Consider the following 26,389-nt stretch of genomic DNA (forward strand, 5'->3'; position numbering starts at 1 on the left):
GTCTTTCCATGGCTATATCATCCTCCGCCCTGCTGCCCAGGGTGGGTTCTTTGAAAATCAATATCCGTTGGAAGCCTGCCTCAGGAGCTTTGGAAAATCTCAAAGTGGCAGGTACCCACAGTGCCACACATTTCATTTCTGTTTGTTCTCCGTTACCCATGCTATTAAACTCTCTGTTTCTATCTCTGGCCTTGGCTTTACAAGGAGCCCACACTTTCATTTCTGTTAGCGTTGTTTTACAGTTTGTTTTCCCTTCTTTCTGCATGAACAAAAAGGGGAACCGAGGAAACTGCTGACAAAGGCCCCTGCCCATCTAAAATGAACTGTGTACAGGTTTGTGATGTCGCCTCAAACAGAGTCCAACCTTTTAGCGTGCAGAAGGTCCAGATGGCCCTGCAGCCTGCAAGACAGATTTTCAGCCGGCCACGCTTTCTGCTCTATCAGCAGGGAACTGTCGACTGATCAGCCTGACTGGGCCACCAGTGCCATTAAAAACAATGCTTTCTCATCTGTCTGTTGTAAGACTCCCAATGCCCAAAACAAAATAGCAGGACCACAGAGTTTTGATTTGGGTCCTTCAACGCTCTGGAGGAGAGTTGGGTCACCTAACCCGAGGGATGGACAATGCACCTGACCCTCATAGCCTACGGGAATCATGACAAATTTGTTGCCTGGAACAAATGACCTCCACCATCGGGAAAGAGGTTATGGAGGAATGATGCGACCTGGTACAGCAATGGCCTGATTTTCTTTAGCCTCTAAAATGAAATGTAAAATTAAAGCTAACTACTGTGAGACGTCATGTCTATTAGACTGCAACAAAGAGGTCTACACATCAACATCAAAGCAAACATCTCAGATCGCTATGCTACAAGTCACTGTTTTTTTTCAGCATCTTACGTCATGAGCACTGCATTTTTAAGATGCTGTATCAAGTTAAATGTGGTTCAACTTAAACATTTTGATATCCTTGTGTTCCATTCCTTTACATTGTACTTTCTTTAACTTTTTATGAACAAAAGAACACATCCCCCTCTTGGTGCCTTCAGACGTCAGAGTTCAGTTTGTTCAGTCATACTTCATTATGAAAGTCCACTTATACATTTTACTAACTGTAAGTAACTTTGAAACTTCATGCCAACTAACTCAATCTGCAACATCTGTACTTGTCTACTCATTCTTGATAGAGTACTAGTTGGCTGACAGGTTAGAGTTAATAGAATAAGCTGACATGTACTTGAAAAATTATGGGAACGCTTTACATTAGGGAACGCTAAGCACGTAATGAAGCCTTATTCTGCATGATCATATACTAGATCCCTCAACCCTATCCCATACAACTACCTTACTTACAATCAATAAGCAGCAAATTAGGAGTATACTGAGAGAGTCTACAGTCTACTAATAGTCTAACAACTGGTAGTTGACATGAATGTAGCTGCAAAGTTACTCATAGTTAGAGGGATGTCTAAAGTGGACAACCAAATTAAAATGTTACTGTTTGTTTGGTTGCCGTTTCGTTAAAGAAACTACCCAACCTGACTGTATGTGAAGTTTGGGTTGGACCAAATATTCAGCAGTAAAAAGAGTCTTAGCATGATAACCAATTCAGTTACCAAATAAACACACTGACAACCAGACAAGATGAACAATTTTATTTTCCTGGCCATAACGCAGATGTGCACTAACAAACCTGCAGTGAGGATCATAATCATAATACAGATGGACTCATCGTGCACTTCTGCAGCCGTATAAAACAGATGTAGTTCGGGAGGGAGTGTACATGCATGTGTACAGTATGTGTGTGTGTGTGTGTGTGTGTGTGTGTGCTTTCATGTGCAAAGTAAGGTTGCAGAGTTTGATGCCTAATAACTGTCCTGCTTCAGTGAGGCCATCTGATGAATACAGACCTGGCAAACAGATACAAAAGCAGCTTTTAGGATCAGTTCAATCTGTGCCACAGACTATCATGGCACCATGGTGTTTTTACCCTGCATGGGCTTAATTCTCTCTCCATGTGCACTCAACCTGGCATTATCTGTGTGCCAAGAGGTGCCACGGTACAATTCACTGATCCTTTGCCTGTACTCCTGGCTTACTCTTAAAATCTACGTGACCGCACTTTCTCAAACTTGGGGCCGTACACAACAGTGTGCATGGCCTGCTTTCCAGAGTGAAAAACGTGGTAAAAAAAACTGAAGCCTCAGTAGGAGGAAGCTTGTTTTAAAGGCTCAGCATCAGTCCCACCTGATTAACCCTTGTGTCAAGATAGAAAAGCACAGATAAGAGGGAAAATGGTTTAATAATGCCAGAGAGGGTGTAAAACACACATCAGGGCCTTTATACATAATGCATCAAATAAAGAGGACAGGGAAGTGGCTTCTTCAAAGGCATAATATGACCTGCCCCTCAGAATGAATTTGTGAGCGTGAGGAGGTGAGCGTGAGGGAGTTAGCGGGGGAGATTGAGACACAGAGGAGGTACGGGAAGATGAAGAGGAAAGATTGACGGAGAGAGGGAACGAGTGTGATGTTCTCTTAACGAGCGCCTCTTGGACGACCCTCGTCTGACCGTAAGGGCTGTTCACGCGTCGCTCATTAATCCACTCCTGATTGTGAAGAGCCCTGCTAACAGAAAGGCCATGGACAACACAGTCATCATTACTCACAAAACTGCGTGAATGCTACCGGGTAATGCAGCTAACTCTGCAAACAAATGACACAAAACAAGATTGCTATGACCAAAGAGAGATATATGATATCTGGAGAATGCTATATGTTAGCATTACTATCCATCACAATGATGGCTGCTTAGCTCGCACAGATCCCCTTGGAAGTACAATATAAAATCTGCCATCTTTACTCACGAAATCTCAGAAGTTTTAAAGCCAGTTGCCCTAGCTGAAAATGCCACGTGACTAAGTCCTTTGGAGCCAGACGAATATTAATACACTGTCACAAATAATTCAACAGCAATGATCGTGAACTATGATAACACAGACAACAGAATGGGGGAAATATAAATCCATTTCTCTGTTATAATACTCTACAAAATGCACAATAATATAATAGAATACTTGCAATTATGTTGCTTGAAAAAATACACACCAGAATTTGAATGGCCATTAATGGACAACGGTTATTTTTAGAAACAGACTGTGTAGCTACAGCATCTGGACCAGCAGGTGCCAAGTGAACATGCTAAACCTTTACTTGGTTATGACAAGCATTCAAGTAAAATATATCTAATTTGCAGTCTAAAATTTTACATTATATACTTAAAAAAAAAATATATATATACACATTTAAGGTAACAGGGTTGACATGTAAGATTGTTCCCCACTAAGAATCATAAAGGAGGTGAAGTGATAAAAGTAGATTTTCTCAAAGAGTATATAATTTTACTGCTTGTGATTTTGTTGCAACATACAGCAATTTGTTTTTAATCAGAAAAAAATACTTGGCCTTTGTTTCTTTGAAGCATTGCATGAGTTGTGCCTGTTTAGGATGAGCCGTAAAACAGGAAAGCATCCAAACAAATCAACCTACCAAAAATAAAACATGCACTACTTCAAATATTGCCTCGACAAGGACCTTTCATGTGCTACCAGAGATGAGACGGATTCAAACGCCCTGTGAAGTAGCATTTTGCCGTCATCTTTGAGGGAGAACGTTCTGACCAACAACCAGAAACATCACAACTCCGTCACTTCTGCTTCTCTTGAAGATACCAGCCAGAGCACTGTGCACCATCCCAGACATCACTTCAAACCCAGTCTGCTTCCTTTGAACAGACTCTCCATATCTGCTGCCAAACCTGGTTACCAGCAAACCCTGCCTGAAACTCTCAGTTTTAGAGAGTAAAAAAAAATATGATGTTTGAAAAAGGATGTGACAATTTCAGCACAGTTGTTGAGACAGAAAAACACAGTCATGTCATTGTCCAACCCTTGGGTACAGCAAGAGCACCAAAGCTTTTCATGCAGTGCCCTTTCTGTCATGGTTGAATAATCTGGACACTCCTGAGCGCTGATCCTAGCCCTGCAAAAAACCCTCCGGCAGGCCATATATCACTCAGTATTGATATAGTTCCACTACACTGCCACACCTGACATTTGATTCATAGCTTCAGGTGTTCTTTTTAAATTCTAAACCGTCAACAAGGAATCAAGGGAAAATGTCAAATGAGCGTTGTGCCGTGTTGGTGATTGGTAAAGCCAGTATGCCTCAAGTAAGTTATTTGGTTGGAACGTATTGATGTGTGAAGCAGCTTTCTGTCTTTGTGAGCGCCTTATCATAGTTACAGTCAGAATGAGTTGCAAATACTTTAAAGAAAGATAATTTAATGCTGATATACGTTCACTTTTAAGTTACTCGTTGTATACTTTACACAATTAAGGTAACAGGGTTGACGTAAGATTGTTCCCCACTGAGATTCATAAAGGTGATGTTGACTTTGATGGTCTCAAAGAGTTCACTTCCTGACAAAATGATGATAAACAAATGGCATAGTTTATTAAAATGAGCATATTTGCTAATTCCGCAAAGATGCATCCGTAAGATGGAAAAACAGAGAACAGTGTGTTTAGAAAAATATGTAAATGCCCAATTGAATTCTTGAATATTCATAGTTTTGCAAAAACGAAAACCACTCATTTCTTTTTACATGCAAAAATGTAATCATTTTTGGAAAAACAAAAACTATTGTTATTAGATATGTTTCCATCAAAAGTTGCAAATTTAACTTGAGCACACAATTGTAATAATGCATAAAATGTGCGAATAAAACACCATATCCATCCAGTGAGATGAAGGGAACAAAATGTTACCCTCCTGGTAAATTGGTGCCAAATATCACTAAGAAAAAGGTAATTTGCTGAAGTAGGAGAAGCCACTGTAGGTCTTTTTGCATGTATAATAATAGTATTCTTGCGCTTCAGAGCAGGCAGACAAAACACAATAAACAAAGTCACGTTATTTTACTTTCAGAGGCGGATGCATGCTGTTTGGGAACGCAGTCTTGAATGACAGTTCTGGTAGGTAATTAAACCAAACCCCTTTCACAACAAATTTTGGATCAGGCATTTCACAATGACCAAAACAACATTTTAGATCTTGAGCAATGAAATCGGTCTACTGGTTAGTCCATTTATGCCATCACATCGCACAAAGTCATGTGATTTTTTTTTAATGCGCTTTGAGGAATAATTTGGTAAATGTGTTTTCATCGTAGTTTATGCTCATGATTTCTTACTGTATAAAAAATGTATTCACCTCAATTTAACTCATCTTTTCTGAAACACTAAAATATTGCTGTCCAGGACACTGTGCACCCGGAGACTGTACAGCATGAGGCTTAGCTTAAATGCGGGCTATAAATGAATAGGCTGTTGAGATAGTGTTCTCACTTGGACTAGTGGTTTGAACCCAGAAACAGTATTTGATATTTCATGATTTAACAAGCAGATAACGTGATTCACCATTCAAATAATGTGTTCTACCTAACATGACTCCAATAACGATTTTAAACAGCACTACAACCCAGACCTGAATGAATGTGAACGGGATGGCACAAACATTTGAAGAAACTGAAAAGGGAGGCAGAAATGACAACATACCCAGAGCACTGTATGCTTCCTTCACCCAATTACACTCAGTAGTCAAGACAGCCAGAATTCGTTGTATTAGCACAACACAACATTCTCAGAAACCCCAGCCCATGAACTGACGCGTTCCGCATCGTGTCCGACATTTATTAAACCTGCATATCAATCCGAGGCCTCTCACGACACAGATTTCCTTCATTAGCCACTGGTTTGACCAGGCTGCCTTACACTCAATGCGGCGACATGCTAAGTCAATTACAGTATCACTACTTCTCACCGTTTCTCTTCGCGTGTCATTGTTATGAGACGTAACCGTCGCATCCTAATACGCGCTTGTACAACATCTGCTTTGATTTACAGTCCTGTTCTGCAGTCCCAACGGCTCCACCTATGATTAGTGGGTGTTATCCAATGTGTAAAGTTAACTGCTATGGTCAGACCTCACTAACCCACCCTCCAGCTCTCTCCGGGAAAGAGTTCTGCTACTAAAGGATGTTTTACAATGCTGGTTAATGGCTGTGCGTGTGTGGTGATAGAGGGAGAACAGGGAATTCTTTTGCAGACAGTGTGTCGGCCTCCGAACTGTGCACTGACACTTATGACTGTCATTAGAGGCACTGTATAAAAACCGAAAAGTCCTAATTTGACATGGCAGTCACTGAAGCACGCACAGGGAGAGATGTCCAAGTCCACTCGTAATGAAATATCTTAATGGTCTAGTGAGCGAGTTCGTAAGTGCACCAGCAGAGGGAGCTGAAAGGAGAATCTGATCTCCTTCAACTAAATGCGCGCTGTCATTATTCGTTTATCTGTATGGGGGTACGTACACTAGTGTGATCTCCATTAGCAGAGGTGTGGTTTGAGAATGTCAGCGTTGCATATAGTGAGCGATATGGCAGTTCTTGGGAAACTCTGCTTTAGAAATGCAGGAAATGGAATTTCCCTGTTTGTGGTGAGGTGCTGAGGCAAACCAGAAGACGCAAATGCCTGCACTGTACATGTCATGAAGCTGTTTGAAAGGCAAAAAGGGCTAAAAAGGGTTCAAAACAGCATGCTAAAACAGTTTGACTTTTTTATTATAAATATATTGATGGAATATAAAAGCACAGATGACTTTGCACATTGGTCTAAAAGCAGCATCGCACTTTGGACAAGTTCACCTGTGAATTTCATGGGTCGTTCCAAACCTGTGACTTACAGTACTTTCTTCTGTGGAACACAAAATTAAATATTCTAAAGAAGAATTGGTTTGAGATGGACAAAAACAATAACAACAAAAACACTAGTCTATATGATTACTATATACAATTATATTCCAAGTGGAATGAAGCACTGCCACATGTTTTTTTACATGAAAAAAAAAAACCAGAACCAGGGGGTGAAAACTTTTGAACAGAATGGAGATTTTGCCAAAATATCATATTTTCTCATTTAGTACTGTTTTTTACTGGAAAACAGTTTTTTTTTATGCCCAGTGAAATATGTACTTATGTAACTTCTATTTTAGTTCCACATAAGAAAATCACATGGATTTGGAAGGCCATGAGAGTAAGTGGAAATGAGCGATTTTCATTTTTGGGTGAACTATCCCTTACAAATGCTGTAAGATTCTTACAAAAGTTTAAAAAGTGAGTCACTGTACCACAGTAACTGCCTAACTTCCTTAAACAATTAATGAATTCAAATTGGAGAGGTGCTTCGTGAGTCATATCAGCCATGTTCTGAATATCACAATGTTCTCCCAAAGTGAGTGCAAGCATTCTTGGTCAGGAATGAAGATTTAGCGCATAACAGCTGTTTCATCTTGAATTACAGATTGGTATTCAAAGACGAGCACTTCCTGTGCCTCAGGAAATGATAATGTGAAAGGTTGAAAGGTGACCCACTAATCCTCCCGTTTTTGCATCATCTCTGACATCTTTGATATGCTGCTCATGCCACTTTGTAGAAGATAGATGGCAAACACAACTAAAAATACAACTGAATGAGGTCAAAGGCTCTTATGGGACCTGAATTCAGCAGCAAGTTAATGCACAATCATTTGCATCTGTTCCGAATACAGTGCGACGGCCAGCAGCTTGGCACAGCGGCATCGCAGAACCAAAACTCAAGGAAACAATCAATTACAAGCCCAAGACCTGCGCAATTTTTCGTGCTGTGTTGAGGAACGAAGTGTGAAATATCAAAAAGCTGCATAAAATCACAATATGGAGCCAAAAACACAAGCAAAATGAAACAAAAAATGACTAAGCACGCGAGCGTGTTGCTGAATTATGACCCCACAGGCTGAGAGGACATTCTGCATGCATGGAGCGCCCATGCCCCGCAACCAATCTGACGCCTAATTAATCCTGAAGGTCTTTTAGTTCCGCCCTCCTCTCTCTCGTCCTGTCTTTAGGTCCATTTCTTTACCTGCTCATTCCTCACACGTCCAGATCAGTTTCAGCCTGTAGAAAAACAGCACTCACGCTTACAGTGCTGCGCTAGGCCAGAGCCTGAAGGCATGCGTGTGTGTTTATGATAAAATACTAGGCATGTGGGAAAGCAGAAGTCATTTGTTTTAATGTGATCCTTCTTAGAGTTGTTTAATGAATGCATATCTCATGCATGTGCATATGAATGGGTGCATGGATATTTCCACTGTCCGTGCAGTTATTGTGACTTTCTGTTGGGTGTGCAATGATATTTCCTTAATGAGACCAAAGGTTCGCTTACATTAGTGAAATTTTTAAATGTATGAAGCACTTGAACACGAGTAAAATGCACAGGGAACATTTTTGGCCCGATCACACAGATTTAAAGGGCACCTATTATGCAAAATCCACTTTTACATGGTGTTTGGACATAAATGTGTGCTGGCAGTATGTGAACACAACCACCCTACAATGATAAAAAAATCCACCCACTCCTCATATTTTAATCCCCTTTAAATCAAGTCGGTCTCACTTGGCCTGTGATGACACATTGCGTAGGGGTGGGCCACGGGGGTTGAGTGACAGCCCTGCATTGCTATAGTTTCCGCCCTCAGCGTTTGTACGCTGTCCTCCATTTTCTCCGCGCTCGAGCAGCTGTAAAGTCAATAATATCTCGCAAGCAATCCCGATGCTCTGTGTTTGGATGCAAGACTGAACATAAGAGTCTTCATTTTCTCCCAACATCTGCTGCTGAGGACGCTGTGGATTACTTACATTTTTCAAGGTAATGCACCTCAAAATATACCTAAATACGTGTATCACTCCAGACTCCTTTGTGAATGTCATATCGTTATAGTGCTTAGCATTTTAACTGTATTTGTGTGCGTACATTAAGTATTTTTAACTGATCAGCGCCGTGCTTGTGAGATTAGTTTGTGCTGTTTGTAGCGCGAGATTCGTTCGTGGCTCAGCCAGCGCAGCGTGAGCTCTGTAACATCGCACTGTTTCGTCCCACTTTCAGTGCATTTGGCTTCCCATATGTATGACTAAACACCGGTTCTCTCGCTCTCAGTAAAGTTGTTTCTACCGGCTGTTTATTGCTGTAGATATGCAATGCAGAGAGACGTATACGTGACGCCCTCTTCTGCAGCTCATTTGCATTTAAAGCGATACACTCCAAAACGGCTCTTTTTTTTAGACACACCCCAAAAATGAAATTTTCCAGCTGTTATAATGAATGATCTGTTTGGAAACTTCACAGACACATTCTGGGGACACCCAAGACCAATATTACATCTTGTAAAAAGGGGCATAATAAGTGCCCTTTAAATGTAATAATTGGATTTGCTTGAGAAATTTTGTCAAACAATGGCATATTTGTTAAACCTGAGACTATACCACTCATTACTTGTCTTGGAAATATGCCCCCGCACCCACCCCCAAATTGCAATATTTGTTTTCTTTTTTTTTTTTTATATTATATTATGTGCTACAACAACAAGCCATTTATTCATTCAGCATTTACTTGGCGGTTCATGGTACTAAAATAGGTTGCAAGTTTGTTCAGGGGAATTTAAATATTACCTATATTTACCTATATCAATTAATTTTTTGTGTGATTTAAACATTTCTGATCACATATTTAGACTTAAAGGATAAGTTTGCTCATTTTCAACTACATTTGTATTGATTCAATGTCAATATTGTATGCAAAAAAAACGAAAAGGCTTCAGGTTACCGAGGGAAACACATGGAATTTCTCAAGGGACAGTTGGGGAGATGGGAATCCAGTCTCTGGAGGCTTAGCATTTAATGCCTAGCAATGTGTGTAGTGTAAATTGACAGGAGCAACTAGATGTAGCCTACATGCACATACAAGTCTAGCTAGGCAGAAAGTCATGGAAAAGGCGACGTGTGTTCAGATAGGTTCCTCTGGCCAGTACTCTTCCACCTGGTTCAGTGAGATAAACTCCCCCCACACACACTCAGGAACTGTCTGTGATTTATTGGAGCCCGTCTGCTAGCTGAGTGTCTATGGCGCAGTAATGAACTTGATTATGCTTTTAATGAAGTGTGAGCATCTCATTGGGAGATGATTATGAGCATGCACGCTGATCACAGGAGACCATCAGGTGTGAGAGATGATGAGTGTTTGTGGGTGTGAGTGTATGTTTAAGACTGCCATCAATCCGGATGATTACAGGGGAAGAGGAAGGCAGCTCAACAGTCAGAATTCAGGCTCAGCAACAGACCTACAGAACCAGGACATTTCCATGTGCTACTGAAAGCATCAAGAGGTCAAATGAAATGTATCAACACTAGTTAATCATCACATTTAAATTTTATTTCAAAATAATAATAATAATAATAATGCTACTCTCTTGCACTTTCTATTCATTAAAGAATCCTGAAAAAAAAATGCATCATGTTTTCCTCAAAATACATTAAGAAATACTTCTGTTTACAACTGATAAGGAATATTCCAAACCAGCAAATTAGAAGGATTTCTGAAGGATCATGTGACACTGAAGACTGGAGTAATGATGCTAAAAATTCAGCTTTGCATAATAGAAAATAGTTATTTTTAATTGTAATAATAATATTACTGTTTTTACAGAATGGGACAGTAGTAGAATAACAGTAACAGCTTCAAGCCTAAATTAAAATGTCACCCATTGGAGCTAATTTAATTTAATTATATTAATTTATTATTTATTATTTCCTATAAATTAACAAACTATATATATATATATATATATATATATATATATATATATATATATGTATATATATAATGTTTCTTTTTTTTCTTAAAATAACTTGCATTTCTGGGATAAAGTTTCAACAACTGCAGCTTAGGCTACAATGTTTATACAAATGGAGAAAAGTTTGCAGTAACATAGGTGCCTGCAAAATGTAGGACCAGCTGAATGCTTTTTTTTTGGTAATTGAAATGTGTTAACTAAAAAGCTGTGTTCACATAAATCTACCAAAATCATCATATTAAATGCCAATTCACACTGCACTGACAGATGCAGACAAATGGCAATTGTTTGTTTGAAATACCTATTATAGGTTAATTTTATGTAACTTAATAGTGTATCATATCTAATAGTTCTCACCACAAACATGTGGAAATTGCATCTCCTATGCTTTACAAAAGTCATGGGATTACACTGCAGCATGTGTGTGTTTGTGCTGAAAGAATGGAAAATATTTTTTTATAGGTCATATTTTGCATAGGGATGAGACAGTTCCTGATAATGATAACCTTTTGGGTGTAAAGTGCTCCTATTATATTACAAAACGTTATCACGGAAAGACAAGCAAAGAGGAAATTGCACTTAAAGCTGGCATGATTTTTACTAAGCCAGTTTAATGTAGACATCTGCAGGTGGTTTCACTGTAGACTGTAAACACTACAGCTCTTGCAACGCTATCACAATATTGCTCTGTTTGAGTGGCCCGCCAATCACTCCTCAAATAATGCACAGACGTGATTACCAAATTGGTAAGAATCGATTAAGGAATAAGTGACAATGGATTAATGCACACCTGAGGTTGTAACGTGGCCGTGATGCAAAGCAGTTGGCGAAAAATACAGGTTTGCAAGCGTAAATCCAATGGACACTTCTATCCTACAAGGCCTCAGAAGCTGAAGGGGCGCTTTACAAAAAGTTTAGAAAATATAACTGTGAGCTAGTCTTTTGACTTGATGATGCTTTCAATAAATTTGACTTACTGCAAAAACCTCCTCATTGTTATTGTTAGCTATCAGGCTGAGCTAATGTTGATGAGCTTAATCAACAGCTAATGAAATTGACCTTATGCGATAGATTTAAATAATACTCTTTATATTCTTTATTAACAATATTTAAAAAATAAACAGCGCCTGTGATGTGGAGATCCTCTAGTAGGCGCTGATAATGTTAATCAATTATGCTCATAATGTCTGCTTCACACTTTGAAATCTGTATTCTCTCTAGCTCTCTTACCGTCCTGCCATCTCTAATTTTTTGTGGCAGTCTTAATTAATGATTTTTGCTTCATGGCTGCTGGAGGGTTGTTTATATCTGGTGTGATTAAGTCAGAGGGTTAAAAACAGAGAGAGAGAGAGAGAGACAGAGAGAGAGAGAGAGAGACAGAAAGAAAGAAAGAGAAAGAGAGGAGGACAAAATAATCATCAAATGGCAGGCTGGTGGACAAGGTCACCTTCACGTGTACAAAAACAGTCTTAATTCACTCTGCTGGGGAAATTACCATGCTAGATTAGTCAAAGTCCATGCATACTTTCGGCATCCATATATCAAAAGTGCGGCATAATTCATTGAAGCAGAAAGTGAGACACCTACAAGTTGTTGTTTCTCAATGAGAAAACCCAAAGGCCTGAGAAACCTACCAGACAAAATCATAACATCATGCGTCCTCCTCTGTTTAGGTATTATTGTTCTACATATGATTATTTCTGGTGCATAGTAATGCAATAAAACAGAAAGGCAAATTGGCTAATGTAATGATGATAGTTTTTATTGTCTCATTTTCCATGCTAAATACCTGCCAGTGATGTTGAGCATATTAAGTAAATTGAACCCGACCATCTCAGTTTCCTCATATTCACATCTTAATTCCTACCATTATTTTCCCTCCATTATTTGCTTTTAAAACTTCACTTCTCTCTATCATTCCACCATGATCGCTTCCTTTTTTTTTTGCTCTTCTCTCTCCCTCTCTGACCCTGCCTTTTAATATTCCCACTCTTTATGACTCCACCCTTTGACAAACCCTCATTGGCTGACCCTCATTCTGACCCCGCCCATTAACACTCCTCCCTTCATTCTGATTCCAGTCTTTTACATTGTCCCTCATTAAAATTCCCTCCTCATCTGACGTCACTATTTATGAAGTGAATAGCCCCCCCCCCCCCCCCCCCCCCGATTTTAACCCTTTTTAACACTCCCCCTCATTCTGACTCCATCCTTTAATAACACACTCACCCCTTACCATTCTCCTTATTTCCAACTATTTTAAACAGCCCCCTAAATCTGATCCCATCACTTAATATTTCCCCCAATTGTGACCCCACCTGTTAAGACTCCTCAGTTTTGAACCCGCCCATTCACCTTCCTCCCCTCATTTTGATCCCACTCTTTGACATTCGGTCTTTACTCTTTCCCTATCCAGCCCTTGTGGTTTAACACTAGCCTTACTAGGTGAAACGATTTGTCAATCTTATTGACAACGTTGACCATAAAAGTTTTTAGAGAAATATTTTTGTCATCAAGTAGATCTCTTATGACCTAAAGTGAAAGTGAAGTGACGTGTGGCGACCCATACTCGGAATTTGTGCTCTGCATTTAACCCAAGTGCACACACACCCGGAGCAGTGGGCAGCCAATGCTATAGCACCCAAGGAGCAGTTGGTGGTTCGGTGCCTTGCTCAAGGGTCTCACCTCAGTCGTGGTATTGACGGTGGAGAGAGAGCACTGGTTATTCACTCCCCCAACCGTCAAATTCCTGCCGGACCTGAGATTCGAACCCGTGATCTTCGGGTTACAAGTCTGAGTCTCTATCCATTAGGCCACGACTGACTAATGTAAGAGTCTGCAATAATGCAGTTTGACTAGTGTGAGGCTGTGGCGATTATAGTAGAGCCCTGCACGGGCCTCTAATTTAGGCCCTAGCCCGGCCCTGGCCCGAGACGCTCAGGCCCTAGCCCGGCCCGTGTCCGACAGCTTATCAGAATTACCGGCCCGAGTCCGACCCGAGCCAGTCTTTTTTTCCCTCTTCTCCTAAAACAGTTTATACTACTGTTTCGGCTATTAAAATAGTTCCGTTTTGTGTGTAATGGCAAAATTATAATATTTTGTTTTATTTTTTTATTAAGTTAATTTAGAAAAACATTTGGAGCATTTTTGTTCGTTAAATAGACTAAGTTTTTGTTGTTTTTTAAGTAACGACCAAGTGGCCAGCGGCATGAGCTGATCCTAGTCTATGTTTGATCAATTTAGCCTTCTTATATCATCACGACTTGAGAGTGGAAGCTAAAGCGCGCTCTGCAGGACATGGAGGCACCAGCTTTGGATTTTTTTCAGTGGAAACAAATTAAAATAGCCTACGCCGTAATTTTTTTAATTTTTTGATAAAGGTAAGAGTAATCATTCGGACCTGTAAAGGGTCTACTTGTATTTGTGTGCACTCACAATACCAACAAAAGGTAGTTCTTTTATAAAACAAAGAAAACAAACATGATGCACTTTCTGCCGTCTTGAACAGGAGCGCTTCACAAAAATGAACCGAAGCTGAGCGAATACATGCCTCACAGACATGATAAATATATCTATAGAAAGCTTTAAATTATCACTTAACGAAATAAAAAAAAAATCGAAAACAAAAACTTTTATTATAATCTTTTACTACAACAGTAGTAGTAAATTGATTAATCATAATCAATAAAGATGCATATTTCTCTCTAAAGGCGCGTCTAATGAGGAGTAGGCGAGTCAGGATCAGCAACTTCATCTTTGCGACACAGACTCAGAAAACATTAGTTTATTAGTAAATAATTCAAATATCTCCTTACTATTTCCTGCAGACACATTCATGGTTATGTTTGCTGGGGTTTTGCAGCAAGCTTTGGCCTATTGCGTGCACTTGAACGCAGAACTATTCAGCTGCGCTGAAGTCACTTGCGCAAGCTACTGCTGCGGGACACTAAACACAATCGAGCTGCTCTCAGTCGCGGCACGGTCTCCTGTTGTTTCCACCAGCGCGGCAATTTTTTTTCATCACTAGTCGATAGACGTCTACAATATAGAATAAGGAGAAACCCAAAACAGGCCCGATGCCCGGCCCGCCTCTGAACTATGACGTGGAAATTGGTCCGAAGCCCGGCCCTAGAGGCGTAAAAAAGTCAGGGCCCGTTGGGTCCGGGCCGAAATGCAGGGCTCTAGATTATAGCAATGTGGATGACTACACAAGCTCTGCAGCTCAGTACGCTGGTAAAGTCCAGTCACGTCACATTTATTGTAATTACATAATAATAATAATATGATTTTCAAAAGCTGAAGTAATTACCTTTTATATTTACTTGCTAGAATATGCATAACTCAATATTTTAACTAGCTGAAAAAGCTGAATAATCAATCAATTAATTGAATAGTACTAGTACCATTAAATAATAACAGGCCATCCCCATCTGACTCCACTTTAAGACCTCCTATTTTTCTTGACCCTGCCTTTTTATATCCCTCCCCTTTCTGAACCTCCCTCAAACACCCGCTTTCTCAGTGCGATTCATTCCTGTAAGCCTTCCCTTTTAAATATTGGCTGCAACTGGAAGTCTCATGATTAGGCAGTGATTGATATTTAGCAGCACGCTGAGGTAATTTCTTCAGTCAAATACTCTGTGGTCCAAGGTTAACTATACTAGTGGCACGGTCAGGACCTGCAGTGGCACCAGCATCGCCCTCTGCTCAGATGCTGCCTTTTTCCTGTCTTAGCAGGGTCTGTGCGTTGACTTGGCAACGCTGCAGATATTTGTGACTGCGCTGAGAGATTAAGTGGCCAATCAACCTAACCATGCACTGCAATCATTCTACCTTATAACGTGGGCAGACTCCTGATGCCAAATCAGTTTGCCCTGCATTTAGGAATCGTGATGAAAACCTAAAGCTGCTGACATGCAGACAAAGTGTTCGGGTGAGATGGTATGCACAGGGCACAGTTTTGCAAATTTCCTATGCGTCCTATTAGCTGGGAATGAAGTTAGGAAAGCACTGGGGGGACTATGATCCCATGATTGATGGATATTTTTGGGGTGACTTAAGTCTTCCTTCATACCTGGATCTCATATTACTGGTTCAATGTTATATTAACTTTCACAGAGCATGCAGGTAAATCCCTGCAGGGAGTGTGTGTGCATGTGTGTGAGTGTGTCATTATTTAGAGATGTGAAGAGGCATAGGGATGTGGGCAACAAGGCATGCAGCCTGGATGACGGTTCAATTTTTAATTTAAGAGGTGGTGGAGAAGGCTAGCCTGCAAGTTATTTTTCATATTTGCCTGGGGCATCACACTGCTATGGCCGGCTCTTCCTACGGAATATTCCATCTGTGCCAGAATTGCCTTCCACCCACCGGAGTCTCCCTGTCCTTCTATTCCGCTCCAAAGGTGACCCTTATCTCACTCACTCGTTCTGCCACTCTTTGTTGATTGCTTTCTCTCTTTACAGCTTGTTTGTTTCAATACAGCCTTACAATCTCAAATTTGATTCTAAATTTCCCCCAAATCCTCATAAATGTAATGTGTCTGCATCAGGTTCAGAAGTTTACCAGAGGTTTGGGCAAAAATGTCTTAAATGTAGAAATTTCGAGTGATTTCATATGTTTATTAATCTTTCTGCTTATCTGTTTTATATATTTTATAAATTATATTGTAGGAATATTAATTAATTCATTCATTACTTAAAATTAAATTAATATTCTAATGACTGATGCAGTCATTTAAATAATTATATTTTTTTCTTTATTTTGATTTTGAGGTGATATGCAATTGTCAGATTTACTCTTAAATTTAATAACATTTATAATTATTATTATCAAGCAACAATGTTTTTTAAAAATGAAACCTTGAAAGAAATACCAAAATAATCTGTAAATTAAGCGCTAAAAATAATATGATATTTCGTTATAGAAAAGCTGCTGCTACTAGTTGCTACAATGAATGTTGTTAAAGGAAGTTGCTTCAGAAAGAAAGAGAAAAACCTTGGGTCTTGAGAGCAGTGTGACAGCGGCAGAGCTGGCAGCGGTTGCTATCATCAGGGCCCTCCGGCACAGGAAGACACCCTACAGGCAGTGGTTTGAGCGCCATCCAAGCCTCAGATCTCCAGACTACTAAGAAATCGTCATACAAGCTCAGACACACATGCACAAATGCTCGTTCCACCGGCCAGATGATGCTGGATGATTTTGTGATGGAAACGGAGGAACATTTCTAATTACATGTGCATGTTTCTGTCATCATTTCTAAGAGACTCAGAAGCCAACGCCGTAGTCTGACTTTCAAGAATTTCCACAAGGAAGTGCATTTCTGGAACTAAACTAGTGAGGCAAATCCTCTTATAAATCCTTTTAAAGAGCGTGGCGAGCAGGAGAAAGGAGAAGTTTCTCTCCGGCAAACATGTGCAGGTTGTTTGGCTGCTGTAGTAGGAGAGGAAAGACAACATTCTCCCTGTCGGCTCTGTGCAGGAAGGGGCTGAATACTAATACAGCACAAGAAACACACACACACACACACACACACACACACACAGGAGAGCTGATGCTGACATACACGCAAATACATGCACATACTTGAGGAGAGAAAAAGTCACAAACACCACACAATAAACTGATTAGCCGCATACATCCGTGAGTGATTCTTAAAAACGAAGGAAACGGCATTAATCATGGTAAAATCGCTGTAATGCGAGGTCGTGAGTGGCTTATTGCTTTTAGAAAATGGCAGCAGCAGCAGCAATATGACAACTGTTCGTTAATTAATTAATTTATAGGAACAATAAACAATTCTTCCAGTAAGTAATACAATTAGCCACACTATAGACTGTGTATGTCAAGCAACATGGAAACTTAGTAATTAAACAATGTAATTAACTACAATATCACGTAATTCAATTAAAATTTACAATTGATTGACATCACTTTATGTTGATTAAATTTTGACTCCATATGGACACACAAGGGATAAAAAATACATTTTAGTTCTCTAAGAAAAAAACAACATTATTTTCCTAGTCTGATTGCTATTTACATATTTGACTAAATAACAGAAGAATGGGTCTGAGGATTGTTTGTCGATTTGCTCTGTGCTTTTTTCAATCTCCTTTGGGCAACAGATTGAATTAATGTTTATAGACACTGCCATGTCATACATGAGGAAACTAGAGATTGTGCAAAATAACAATATTTTTGCAATTTAGCTCTATAAACACATGGAAAGTTTAAAAAAGAGAAAAGAAAGAAAACTCATTTGCTGGCGCATCGGCTTTTTCTCTGGAGTCAGAGGTTCCCGAATGATAATTTGCCTCATTTACATCCTTTTTCTGTCTGAATAGATCTGTGAATAGATTCTGTTTACCTCTGGCCCTTTTGCTTTCCTAAGTACACACACATGTGTGTGTTTACACTAGATATGCCGTCCTGTCCTGCCCAAAGTAAATGTTAAAGCCCATGTGCTAACATAAAACACTTACACCTTTTGGTCTGCAATATAGACTAACCTCTCCCCCATAATCCATCTGTACTGCCCCATGCCTCCCCAAACATTATCTCCTCCCTCTTAATTAAGTCTTGGCTGTATCCCAGCATTCCTGCTGCTTTGGTTATTAAGGCCCGCCGTATGGAACGAGTGGCCTGCCAGCGGCTGGACTGGCACACTCACCTGAGGCAAATGAGGGCATTTGATCCTACTGGGCCGGTGTCCTGCTCTCGTCTCCTGTGCCAGCCTGAAGTTGAAGAGCGCCTGCAGGGCACACAGAGCTGCCTGCCTTTTCGCCTGCTTCTTACTGCGACCCAAGCCCTCAAATATCCTGCCGTCCACTCGAACGGCCATGACGAAGCTGCGGTGTGCACGTTTGCCCTGGATACGCTCCGACAGGCAGGCGTATCGCAGGCCGGGACGCAGGTCATTTAGCAGGACGACCGGGCAGGGATAGGTGGCGGGAACCGGAGGTGGGGGGAGGCAGGGATCTCCTTGCCTGGCCTGCACCACCATCAAGTCCAATGTGTGACGCAAACAGAGGGCGCTAGACAGCAACTCGCTCTCGGCAGAGCGGCAGCCGTCAGGCTCGAAGCCTTTGAACAGTGTGTCCGGGAAGTCGGCCTGGTCCGAGGTGAAGTCGGCCGTGGGATTGCTCAGGCCGCCCATGGCCAAGTGAGCTTGCGAGGCGTTGGGAAACTGGATGAACGACTTTAGGGCCATCTCAGCTGCCTTCATCTTAGCCTTTTTCTTTGTAGGGCCGGTGCCTTCGAACGTGAGTCCATTGACTTCCACAGCGATGGAAAAGAGAGGAGCGTGCACCGGTCCTGTTTGAGAGATCATCCGATACTGTAGACCCGGTCTCAGCTCGTTTAACTGGACAAGAGCGTTCTTTGGTGCATCGGACCATGCCAGTTTCTTGCAGTACAGACGCAATTTGCGCAAGTGTCCATTATTGTCCTCCTCCAAAGGTCGCTTTCGCTTGAGGCCAGATGCCCCATCCCTGGGCTCATCAGACAGCAAGAGCGTTTGGCAGTCTGACGAGACAATAGTGCAATCTTCCAAATTTCCCGTGTTACGGTTCTCCTTGACCTCAGCACTGCTGGTGCCTAGGTTGGAAGCAGAAATTACATGTTATTATGATCAAGGCACTCAATGAGTGCTATCTTCTCCATTCTGCTCATAATCTCACATGACCTGATAAAAGTCACATACAAGTTGATATTAAAAACTGCCTTTACCATGCCCAAAGCAAAAGTTTCATATGAGAAAAGCCTCTTCTACTTAACTGTTGTAAAAACCCGAAGACAAATCCTCTAAAATGGGGCATTATCTGGCAAATCGCTCCGTAATCTCCCACAAAATTGGCTTGGAGTCTATACTTAAAGTGGGTACAAATCGTCTCCCCCATATACAATGCAAAGGAGACACTCTTTTGTAATGCAGGAGAGCAGACGTTTATGAGATTTCAGTGTGTGAAAGTCTGATCACACATTAAAGCCTCTATTTCACACCCCAACTGTGTTGTGATGGAACCAAATGAAATTCATCTGTGAAAATAAACTTCAACACATGGTTGCAAGCCTAAATTGTGAAAAAGGACTGAAATGTTGTTTTTGTTGCTGCCTGTCTCCAACTCTTCTAGCATACTGTAATTTGTATATGTTCAAATCTAATTGAAACTTTTAATTTAATGAAACGTTTGTCTTAGTGATTATGCATACTGACTCAATGTGTCCTCGTCTTCTGTGCAATTGGCTGCTGGGCTCATGTACTTGTAGGGGGCGATCAGTGCAGACAACATGCTCATTTTCTCTGAAAGGTAAAAAGGAAAAGAGATTAGTAAAGAGAGTTTGTGTAAATACAGCACATACTATTAACATGCATGATTCGTACATAAATGGTTATTTCTTACAAAGTTATAAATAAAAAGATGGAGTGATTCTTAGGCCCGAAATATATTCTGTGCTAATGAAATGAAAACACCAAGTATGTACAATGAGATTACGCAGTTGCAACGCCTTGCTGTTTGCATACTTATATAGATTATGCTTTTGGTCTTAGCAGCGTGGGTCTTAGCAGTTTCTGGTATAAAGTTGCCGATAAACCAAATTGTGTTCACAGTCTCGTTTCCCTCTATATCCATGCGAGTGTGTGTGTGTGTGTGTGTGTGTTGTTGTTGTTAACACTGCAGGTTCCTATTAGGATCTCTGCTGGGCTCAACCCAGACTGTGGAGAATTGACAAAGCTGCCTGGACTCATAATTACATCCCACCTTTCTCAGCATCCCCTAATGATCAATAATTTTAATGGACAGACAAAAAAAAGGAATGAAACAGGTTTTTGAATGTATAAAAGAGGGACACTGAGTGAACAAAGAAGTGAAATGGGTGTGGACTCGCATGTCCTGGCCATGTAATGATTCAGAATAGGATGTGAGTTTTCCAATTCCGACTACTTCAGACAGGATTATAACAAATGCAAATTCTGATTAAACTGTTTTGCATTTTGACCTATTATGAGACCTTAAACACCAATAACAATGGTCCTTCATGAAAAAAAAAACTTTTGAATGCAAGTACATTGATAATATTAAACAAACCCTGCTAAAAGTTAAAAAGTTTCACTTCACTTCTATATATAAAATATTCATCCAAAAAAACTAAAATATCACTGAAAATGTTCAATCATCACACATTTCTCTTTTGTTAACAGTTTACATCAGCATTTTCCTGTATATGTCCATGTGTGTCTATACTGTATGTCTTTCTGTCTCTATTTATATTGAGCCCCTAGAAGCCCCAGACATGAGTATTGCAGAAACATGGGTGTGGATTCATTTGATGCAGTGTAGTGTACTGGAGTTCCCTTTACTAGGCATCAGAAAATTATAGAAAAATAGGGGTGCGTCATTTTGACTAAGGGTTGTGTACAGAGGGGCCCCAGTCATATCTAGGCATCTGCTTATTTATAGAAACATTGAAGCAAGCTCTTTTGACTAGGGGTAGTGTACAAAAGGACCCCAGACCTAGTTAAGCACCAGAATGTTATAGAAACATAGGAGTGGGTAATTTTGACTCAGGGTACTGAACAGAGATCCTATATGGGCCCCATCCATATCTTGGCACCTGAGTTTTGCAGAAACAATGGAGTGAGCTGTTTTGACCAGTTGTAGTGTACAGAGGCACCTGGGGACCCAAGACCTATCTAGGCACTGGAATGTTATAGAAACAGAGGCACTTGGGGGCCCCAGATCTATCTTAGCACCTGATTTATGTAGAAACATGGGAGTGAGCTCTTTTGACCCCAGGAGGTGCACAGAGGTACTTGGGGGCCCCAAGTACCAGAAACATCGGGGTGGGTCATTCTGCCCGAGGGTAGTATACAGAGATGCGGCCATATCTAGACATTTGGTTTTTGTAGAAAAACAGGAGAGACCTATTTTGGGGGGGGGGGGGGGGGTCAAATCTAGGCATCTAATTATCACCTTAATAGGGGATGAGCTCTTTCGCCTCAGGACAGTCTGCGGAGCACACCAAGACTGCAGACAATCTGAGAGACATGGACAAACAGGGAACTCAGTATGTCACATTTTTTTTTTTTCAGAAAATCTAAAAATCTACTTTATCATTTTGTGGCCGGGGTTTCAATCACTCACTTAAGAGGATTTGTTTGCAAGGGTCGGGAAAGGTTTGCCATCTATTCCACCTCATAGCAGAGAAACAAAAACAATTCCCCCACTTGCTGCAAGTAGAATGAAGTGAGGCCACTTAAATGATAGAGAGTGAAGTTTTGTAATAGCAACAAGGTGCAACACATAAGACAAAAATGTCAATATAGTAACGTCCACCAAGCATCGTCATGTGGGAGTCGAAGGCATGTGTTGGACACTACTGCCCCCAGTGACTGGCAATAACAATCTAAAAACGCTCTCCTATCAGCCAACCATATGAAATCCCTCTTGCTTGACTGAAACGTGACCAAGCCCTAGCAGCAGGGAATTTTGACAACTCGTAATGTGTTGAGTGTGATAAGGAGCAGGAATCCAATTATTTTGCTTTCCCAAGCAGTGGTCAAGAGATTCTCTCTCCCTCCCATCAGAAGTGTGGAGGATTTATAGGTCACATATAGCACAACCAAAGTGCTGAATGTCAGCACATAGAAGGGAAGATACAGTAACTGCATTGTATGCTTCCTGTGTGTCACTTCCTGAATGATGGCTGAGGAGAACAGGGCATGAATAAGTGATGGGAGGTGCTATCACTGTCATCAACCAATCACAAAAGTGCTGAGACAGACTCTCATACTCAGAGCGATGATGTGGGGGTCTCTCGAAGTTCAGCGGTATCTAACAAGCTCAGAGCTTTGCCATCACTACAGAGCCATTGAAGGTTACACAGCTGACGTGACACCAACAATCAAAGGAAGCCTACAGGAAATTAAATGTGAAATCGGTTCATCTCACAAATGAGAACGAGAGTACAGTGTACAGTTCAGTAATGCATTTGGACAAAATACACTTTAAATGGTATGGGTCAATGGCAGTGGGTTGCATATGGCTCAGGTTCCAATGTTTGGGTGTCAGTTCTAATTCAGTTACACATAAAATAGAATTAAACTAAGAGAGTTTACAAATAAAATATACAGTATACACACACTTTTTGAAGGGTTCTGATAGTAAAAACAAACAAACAAAAAAAAAAAAACGAAGGAGATCAAAAACAGAAACAAAAGACAGGCACCACACATCACCTCAGACACAATCGCTGGACTCATGCTCAGTCAGTTGTCACCGCTGGATGTTTTGTCATGTCACCCTCGAGCACTTTGACTCGCCTGTCTGTGAAGCCAAACAAAATGAGCAACTAGCTGGATCTCTTAAAATCAATCCATTACTGCTGCCATGTTGAGGAAGGACGAATCATTATTCTCCCTGAACTACGGCTGTCATGAGACCAAGATTTCAGGATTCGAAACATCCCCATTCTTGCTACCAATTTCAAGACCAGAGCAAAAACAAGTATGTTATTCAACACACTCGTACAAAGTTAAATATTAATATACACAATACCGGTCAAAAGTTTGGATTTTATTTTCTTTCTTTTTTTTATGTTTTTGAAATGAGTCTCACCAAGGCTGCATTTATTTGATGAAAAATATAGTACAAACAATATTTAGTCTTCAGAAATCATTTTAATATTTATTAAAATAATTTACATATCGATGTTGAAAAAGGTTTTGATGCTATATTTACATTTATTTTTTATAAATTGCTTAATTTATTATTATTACTCTTTTTTTAACAGTGGTACACTACCATTCAAAAGTTTGGGTTAAGAATGAAAAAAAACAAAACAAAAAAAAAACATTTGGCAGGGGAGCATTAAATTGTTGATTTATAATGTTAAAAAAGATTTTTATTCCGAATAAATGCTATTATTTTCTTATCAAAGAATCCATAAAATAAAATAAAATATAAAAGTATCATGGTGTCCACAAAAAATATGTTAAACAGCAAAAACTGTTTTCAAAATTTATAATAAGAACTCATTGTTAATAACTAAGCACCAGTAATAATTATTAATAATTGGGTGCCATCATATTAGAATGATTTCTGAAGGATCACGTGACACTGCAGACAGACATATATATATATATATATATATATATACATACACATACATATATACATATACATACACATACATATATACATATACTATGAGGTGCCAAACAGGAAATAATTATATAAGAATCTGAATATATAGATATAAGTCTGAATATATAAATGTAAATTGTGAATATATAGAAGTAAACCTGAATATATAGTTATAAGTCTGAATATATAGAAGTAAACCTGAATATATAGTTATAAGTCCGAATATATAGAAGTAAATCTGAATATATAAATGTAAATTGCGAATATATAGAAGTAAATCTGAATTTATAGCAGTAAATTGTGAATATATAGAAGTAAATCTGAATTTATAGCAGTAAATTGCGAATATATAGAAGTAAATCTGAATTTATAAATGTAAATTGCGAATATATAGAAGTAAATCTGAATATATAAATGTAAATTGCGAATATATAGAAGTAAATCTGAATTTATAGCAGTAAATTGCGAATATATAGAAGTAAATCTGAATTTATAGAAGTAAATTGCGAATATATAGAAGTAAATCTGAATATATAAATGTAAATTGCGAATATATAGAAGTAAATCTGAATTTATAGAAGTAAATTGCGAATATAAAGAAGTAAATCTGAATATATAAATGTAAATTGTGAATATAAAGTTATAGTTATGGATATATAAGTGTAAATTGTGTGTATATATTAGTAAATCAGAATATATAAATGCAAATCTGAATATATGTTTATCGTCTACATCTAAATAAATATATCTTTATTATCAGGCATGTCAAAAGACAGATGTTCTTATTAATTATTTTTATTAATTGAATGCATCAATGTGAATTTTGTACTATATTAATTACTGTAAGTGTATCACTTATGCAAACCAAATGAATTTTATTTTTTTTTTTCTGTATTTTACAAAAGGCTGGCCGTAGCGCCAAAAGGTCCTCACAAATCAACATGGCTGAGAGGGCTAGGGCAATCGTTCACAATTAGTGGTGGAAATTTTGATTCTTTCCAGAGACTCGTTCATTTTTCGTTCGTTCACCAAAATGATTCGTTCAGATTCGTTCACTAATTCGTTCAGTGACCATTTTTCCATATTACACAAATATGTCAGCATGTGTGGCAAAATGTGTTGTTCAACTAACGTATTTACTTGTTACAAAATAAAAACCGATTTGGCTTCATTAAAAAGTGTGCCCTTCTCATTAAATGAATAAAATAAGTCTAAATAAGTGATCAAAGTCATTACTCTTTTTATCTTTTAAATTACACTCTTTTCGGATGACCAATGCACAAGTGTTTTTTTATTTGTTTGCATACTAGGCTAGTTAACATTTAATTGTTTAGGCAGAGATTTACACGTTCAAATCTGAGATTATGTTAAACGAGGAGTTATTCTGTATGTAAAATATGAATATAAACAAGCGTGCACAGTACGGATACCTGTGCTTTGCATCCGCTTTCTGCTGATTGATGAACTAGATTGACAGAATGGCCGACCTACCCGGTCAACGAACTGGGTATAGCTACCAGTTCGTTCAATTCGTTCACGAACGGGAGATCTCTCTCTCGTTCAGACTCAAAACAGAGCCATCTCGGTCAATGATGCTATTATATTCGTTCGTTCGTTCGATCCAACCAATTACATGCCCCTTCTAAACCCGAGCTGAAATGCTATTTGCTGACGTGAGTCACGTGACGCAAATGAGATGGGATGACGTGACGCAAATAATCAATACTGCCATATTTTTTTATGTTTCACAGTTTTTAAACAAACAAAAGTGCATGACATGACTAACATAATGAAATATTTTTTTTTATTTAAAAGTATGTAACTGTTCAAACATAAAACAACAATAATATAAATAAATAAAACAAAATGATAAAAAAAATAAATAAAAATAATATAAAAAAATAAAACACAGAACCAGTTGTTCGAACGACGAACGTAATAATGAGACGAGATGTATGTATGTAACAGTTCATTTGACTCTTTCAAACTCAAAGCAACTCAATGAAGGGCGTATTCGTTCACTAGATTCAACAAATCACATGCTCCGTCCTCGTATCATACTCGAAGGCTATTGGCTCGAGGTTTAGTCATTCTTTGACAGATGAAACGGTCCAGAGCTACGCATGCGCGCAATAGCGGCGCGCTGCGGTGGAGGGAGGAATTTCAGTGAACGAGAAATATGAGTCAATGGATTACGTGAACGAGAATGATTCGTTCACCTAAAAGATTCGTTCAAAAAGAACGATTCGTTCACGAACGTAACATCACTAACCCACATAGACTTAAAAGTTTATTTTATGATTTACCTTTGTACGTTCCGACTTATAGAAGTAAATCCAAAAATATGTACTTATATTCAGATTTACATCTATATATTCACAATTTAAAATTATATATTCAGATGTACTTCTATATAATCGCAATTTACATTTATATATTCAGATTTACTTCTATATA

At 39.3% G+C, this 26,389-nt stretch overlaps 1 protein-coding gene across 1 annotated transcript in view; it reads right to left on the reverse strand.

Annotated features, from left to right (window-relative positions):
* LOC306863292 (double-stranded RNA-specific editase B2-like) overlaps positions 1-26,389 on the reverse strand; it is a gene marked incomplete at both ends in the record, with an annotated part of 171,009 nt that overhangs the window by 34,889 nt on the left and 109,731 nt on the right. Inside the window, 2 exons of the mRNA XM_079406545.1 lie at positions 18,457-19,382; positions 20,002-20,088. Coding sequence (XP_079262671.1) covers positions 18,457-19,382; positions 20,002-20,088 — 1,013 coding nt within the window. The remainder of the gene's footprint in view (positions 1-18,456; positions 19,383-20,001; positions 20,089-26,389) is intronic.

The sequence above is a fragment of the Barbus barbus genome (assembly GCF_936440315.1).
Source record: "Barbus barbus genome assembly, chromosome: 44".
In the NCBI taxonomy this organism is placed as follows: domain Eukaryota; kingdom Metazoa; phylum Chordata; class Actinopteri; order Cypriniformes; family Cyprinidae; genus Barbus; species Barbus barbus.